This window comes from Amborella trichopoda, chromosome 9 (assembly GCF_054954075.1).
Source record: "Amborella trichopoda isolate Santa Cruz 75 chromosome 9, AtrichopodaSantaCruz75HAP2 v2.0, whole genome shotgun sequence".
In the NCBI taxonomy this organism is placed as follows: Eukaryota; Viridiplantae; Streptophyta; class Magnoliopsida; order Amborellales; family Amborellaceae; genus Amborella; species Amborella trichopoda.
In genome coordinates this window covers 17241007-17247169 of record NC_142344.1, presented here as the reverse complement: position 1 = coordinate 17247169, position 6163 = coordinate 17241007, and the positions used below count along the sequence as shown (strand labels likewise).

General features: G+C 35.7%; 1 protein-coding gene across 1 annotated transcript; it reads left to right on the top strand.

Annotated features, from left to right (window-relative positions):
* Positions 1-974: 974 nt before the first annotated feature.
* LOC18424534 (GDSL esterase/lipase At5g55050) lies at positions 975-4001 on the top strand. Its single transcript, XM_006829120.4, has 5 exons — positions 975-1431; positions 2126-2262; positions 2361-2594; positions 3015-3264; positions 3604-4001. Exons 1-5 carry the CDS (start codon positions 1176-1178, stop codon positions 3825-3827), a joined length of 1101 nt encoding a protein of 366 aa, XP_006829183.3. The 5' UTR covers positions 975-1175; the 3' UTR covers positions 3828-4001.
* The last annotated feature ends 2162 nt before the right edge of the window (positions 4002-6163 follow it).

Sequence of the window (6163 nt, the reverse complement as noted above, 5' to 3'; positions counted from 1 at the left end):
TAGGTTTTAACACTAAAGAGATCCCCTTGTCATATGATATGATTTGATTTGATGCGGCCGATATCTAACTTCTCCAATTCTCCCTAAACAAGGAAAACCGCCATCCCTTCTTCTCTACCTGTTGTTTCACCTTGTTTGGTACATTAAAGCTGTATATTTTATTGTGCGGACTTTGACATACCTCTGCATGGTATTGATGGATTATATTTTTTGTTTTGAAATTTGACGTTCATATGCACTATACAAATTAGGGATTGCCTATAGGGAGATTATTCATTTTTATTACAAGAAGGTCATAATCATTATTGTTGTCTTGTAAATTTCAAAATAGATGGTTGTAAAAGTGTTAATAGAGGCAAAGTTCTAAAAATGAAATTTCTTGGACTTTGTGACGCACCCTAAACCATCATATATGACATCTAATAAGCGGAAATGATTGTGACCTCCATGTATAAAAGATAAATGGTCTCTTTGTAGACAATTCTCCAAATTAAATAGATGGCATAGAGGCTGTGACACCTACCATATTCAAGCTAAGTGGTCTGATATTTGGAACATTGAATTGGTTTTACACCTCAAAATAATAAAAAAAATTAAATAAAAAATTAGTTCGATATTTGGATCATCGAATTGATGGGAAAAATTGGCAAACATAAAAAAAGGTGGGAAAAAAAAACAGTGGTTCCTAGTTTAGAACATCAAAACATTGGACCTCCTCGTAGATTTTAATGAGTTTTGGACCTCCACATTATCACAGTTAAATATGGTTACAGATTTTGATTTTCCTCTTTAAAAATAATCATGATTCTCAATTTTTTTTTTCAAAAAACAATTAGAAGTAGCCATTTTCCTCAAGGGGGAAAATGCACAAAATGATCCCTCAGGAGCATACAACACACTCCTTTTGTCTTTTAAAAAAAAATATTGTAGTTCTCCTATTAATGTCCGCCCGAACGGTTCAAGTGTGAGCCTTGTTATTGCAAAGCCCTGAAAAAGACTTCTCCACGTTTGTTTTCATTCTTTTTCTTATAAAGTGGGGGGAAAGGAGTTGGTAAACGTCATATAACTTTTTTTTGTAAAGAGAGAGAAAAAAAGAGAGAGAGTGGAGTAATTTTTTCCCTTTCTTTTTTGATTAGTAACTTGAGAAAGAAGAGTGTATTCATTCATAATACACGATGGAATTGGGGAGGCCATGCAGTCTTCTTCTTCTTCTTGCTCTAATGGTGGGGTTGGTGCTTCAAAATGAAGTGGCAGTGGCATTGGCAAAAGTGCCTGCTGTTTTCATATTTGGGGATTCCACTGCAGATGTGGGGAACAACAACTACTTGAGGAGCAAGGCCAAGGCGAACTTTCCCCATAATGGCATTGATTTCCCTGGAAAGAAAGCAACTGGGAGGTTTAGCAACGGTTACAATAGTGCCGATTTTATTGGTATTTGCTTTTTTTTTCACCCTTTCTGTACCTATTTTAGGCTCATTTGGATCGATTCGAAAAATATGAGCCTATATACTTATTCTTTTCAGTAATGGGTTCGGTCATGGTGGTTGCACCCCCATATCTAGTTGTGGTTTTCAATCCACCTATTGACACCCAAAAAGCTAACTCTCTAATCTATCTAAAAAATCTGGTAGGCCCCATCTTTCCCACTGAATTATCCAAAAAAAAGAAAGAAAATATTTACTTTTAATCAAGAATGGTATTGTTTCCTTTCGTGTCTATTTTAGAATAATTTCAAGAAGTGTTTGTTACCAAAATAGCTAATCATGAGGGACGCCTACTCTGCTCCGTCAGAAAACATTGGTAAATGCCCCCCTCTGATTTTTAACAATATTTTACCCTTTTTATATAGTTTTTGCTTTTCATGTATACATTTCTCGTGTGAGCCCACTCAGATTCGCCTGGGTGACTCTCTTCGTGTCAGTGGCCGTGTTCTTGGCCCAAGGCAATTCTAACAACATAGCATCATACCATCATATAGTCAGTCATCGTCCATTTGTGATGCCAAAGGACGGAAACGAATGTAGTTTGTTGTGACGGGTGTATTGTATGTCTTATAGCGTAGCATGCCTTTTGAGGCAATTTTGTACCAGTATTTTCACACACATTTTCTCTCCTTTTTGAACAGCGATGCATGTTGGTCTCAAGAGCAGCCCTCCACCCATTCTCTCTTTATCAAAGGGAAACTTCGACAAACAAATCCTTAAAGGTGTGAATTTTGCTTCCGGAGGGTCGGGTATTTTTGACACCACTGGCAAGAAACTGGTGAGTGCAAACCCATCCACTACCATCTATGGAATTCCTTTCCCTCTGTGTGCTTTCTATTTTCGAGCTCGTTAAGGAATAACTCATTTCGGTTTCAGCATCAAGTTCTGCCCTTGAAGACACAGCTGAGGCATTTCTCTGCAGTATACAAAAGCCTCACACAAAGGTTGGGGAAAGTGCGAGCAGAGGAGATGCTTGCTAAGTCCCTCTTCGTCGTTTCCGTAGGAAGCAACGATCTCTTCGATAACTTCAACCCTTTTATTCCTAAGACATCTGCTGAGCAGGACGAGTTCATTGCCAACCTGACTGCTACCTACAAAGGACACTTGAAAGTAATTACAAATAATTATCTTGTTGACCTTTATAGAAACCAGATATTGAGTTTCATATGTATCTTCAACTTCGGCATGATCATTATGACTTGTTCCAGGTGTGTTGGACACATCACTGGTACTATTATTAAGCAAAGGCAAACGACATCTTGAACACCCTCCTGTGTCATATTTTCCAAACCACTCTCCAATGTGAAAATAAGACTCGTTTGCCCTTGCCTAATATTAGTACCAGTGATGTGTCCAACACATCTGGAACAAGTCATAATGATCAAGCCGAAGCTGAAGATACATCTGAAACTTAATATCTGGTTTTTATAACTGTCAACATATCTGCACGAAATCCTTTCATATATATATATATACAATCTTGGAATGGAAGAACCAAATCCTCAGAATTTCCACTTCATTGTTTTTTAGGCTCTTTATGGAATGGGAGCGAGGAAGTTCGGGATAATAAGCGCCCCTCCAATTGGGTGTTGCCCTCAGATGAGGACACTAAGCCCTTCTGGCTCCTGCTTAGAGGAGTTGAATGACATGGCACGCAAGTTCTTCTCTGCTTCAGAGATCCTTCTCCGCAATCTCACCTTGGAGCAGAAATGCATGAAGTATTCAATTGCCAATACATTCGAGATGGTCGAGAACTTCTTCCTGAACCATACGCAATTCGGTAACAAACTCGGTCAACCTTATATCATTGCTTAACCTTATATCATTGCTTTTCTTTCTTTCCCCACTGCTACTTTCCAATGAGGAAGAGGAGGAACACATGTATAGAAATGGGAATCAGGCATGGGTTTCACTGGTTTGGTGTTTGACATTTGTAACACCATGTCCAATGTTCGAATCCCACCACCTAAAAAGACAAAAAAAAGGAAAAAAAGAACTGATAATGGCTAGAGATTGCTGTTTCCTTAGCTTTACAGGCAAAAGAAGTATACAAATAACAGATTGGTTTTGTTACCAAAACATCTCAAAGTTTATGCTGATATTGTTATATGCATAATAGGCTTCACTGAATTGGAGAAGGCTTGCTGTGGGAAAGGGAGGTTTAATGGGGAATCTGCTTGCACCCCAGATGCAGATTACTGTCCAAACCGCAACAAATACTTGTTTTGGGACCTTTATCATCCTACACAGGCTGCTTCCAAGCTTGCAGCAAAGACCATTTACTATGGCTCCCAGAAATTTGTGACTCCAATAAATTTCATGCAATTGGTCACTGAAAAATAGTAGGTAGTGCATACATATAGAATGTATTTATTTGAAAGAGTTATAGAGCGACACAGAGCTATGCATCAAATCACATTAAAGCATGAATTTGGTCGCAAGTTATATCGGTGTATGACTTTGGAATAACTTATTCGAAGACAGTAAATTATGAAAGAAAGATGAATATTGGTTTGATTGTAAGGGGTTTCTAGAGGAAGTTTCTGCCCACCTCTGGGCCGACCAAGCCCCAGTGCCTTCCTTTCATTTTTTTTTTTTTTTTTTTTTTGGAAAATATCAAGAGAAGTAGAAAGCTCTTAAAATATTACTAAAAGACTACAAATTATATATATAAGGGTATTCTTTTAAATTTCTATATTAATCAAGTACGTTCGGTGTTGGGAAGCAAGAATATTAGGGATAATGCGGTAATTTTAGCCCAATTCTCATTTGGTTATGGCTTCTTTGGAATTATCACAGAACCTCTAATTTTTCACTCTTTCCAAAGCTAAATATGGCCAATTTGGAATTTCTCAACAATTTTTTTTTAAAATGTACCTGATTGATATCGAAATTTAAAAACATACCTTCAAGTATAATTGACAACCTTTTGACCCGATTAGCGATACTGCAAGTGCCCTTTTTTTACATCCCTTTTTCTTTTTTGGCTATGCTTTTGGTCTTTGGTTCCTTTCATTACACCCATCCTTTTTGGTTAATTCAAGATTGTAATGTTTTTTATTTGAAGATTAAAAATTTATTTTATAGTAAGAAAGTAAAAAAGAAAATTAATCAAACTACACATAATTAGGTCAAGTAGTTGATATTTTATGCACATTTTTTTATTCAATTTCAAGATACCCATCAAAATACACATGACCAAAAGCTGGAATAGTTGAAATGGGGTAAATTATTAAATTATTTAAAAGGTTCACTATATTGTACTAAATTTTCCAATAATAAATAATAAATAATAAATAATAAATAATAAATATCCTTGTTTTAGGGTTCGGGAATTTTGAATTCTACCGCCCCTTCATATTATTTCTGAAAAGGAGTAGGGACCCGTTTTTATTGTGAGGATGCGCCTGAATATTCCAATGTATAACCGCAATATATTTTTTCAGGCCACTTAATAGGAGCATAATAATGAAATTACCCCTTGTTATGTAGGATTTGTGACCCGGAACAAGTGCATGCGATGAATTCCAGATTTTTAAGTTTGACTTGGCCAAGGCCAAATGACATAAATCCCCTTATTTTCAATGGGTAATGATTTCATGCAACACTTATATCGAAATATAATGCAACAACATTAAAAAATCATGTTTGCAATTGTATCCCAGAACAAGCCGAAGTACTCATGTTATTTGGTCAGGTTACTTAGGTAGGCCCAAATTACCAAGTACAACTACTTATTTAGGTTCCCAACCTTCAACAAGGGCAATTTGGATGATTTTTTGATAAATTTAGGGTAATTTTGATATTTTTTAAAGGATGTAATTGAATATAAACTTCAAGGGTGCAGTTTGTATAGAGAGGCTCTAAACAATCAAAGTAAAGCGCCCCTTCAAATAGTGTCTAGAAATGTGGTTTCAATATTGGAAATCTTTGTGAAAGCCTTAAAAATTTGAAAATCTTGAAAATTGATGGTCCAAAAATGCATTACAAGATGCATTGTTTTTAAAACTTGGAATCCATTTTTTCTCATGTCCATGCATCTTTAGGTCTAGATGATCAATTTGAGGATATTTGGGCATCAAAACAACCTCTTTTAGTGAAGTTTTTGAGGTGCGCCCTAATTTGATTGTTCAGAGCCTTGCATTTATATAAACTTTTTCCAAACTTAAAAGATAAGCATTATATTTTATAAGGTTAATTGAGAACATTTAACCACCTTAAGGATTTTGTAAAGTGGGTTGACCTTTTAAGAAAATGTTCCCATTCAGAAAATATTTTAATTTTAGAAAGACCACATAGTTAGTTATCTCTCTGTTTCTCCATGTGGAAGCCATCTCCTTCCTCTATCTCTGTGCTCTCTCTTACAGCCTAAATAAATTTTGTGTGATCAATCTGATCTATCTCCCAAATCTTAATCTTCTCTCTCTAAAAAATTGAAAGCTAACTTCTTATGAATCAAAATCACAACTCAAAATTGAACTTTCTCTTTCCTAAACAATAATCGATATTCCAACACAGGTTTCATCTCTACTAAATTAAAATCCAAAACTAAAATTCAATTCCTCTTCTCCTACTATCTTTTTTTAGTTGTGTTGGGATGATAGATATCTAGGGTTCATATTGATATACATCATTATGGATGTATGGATATATATCTCTTAATAAGGTTAGGTATCTAG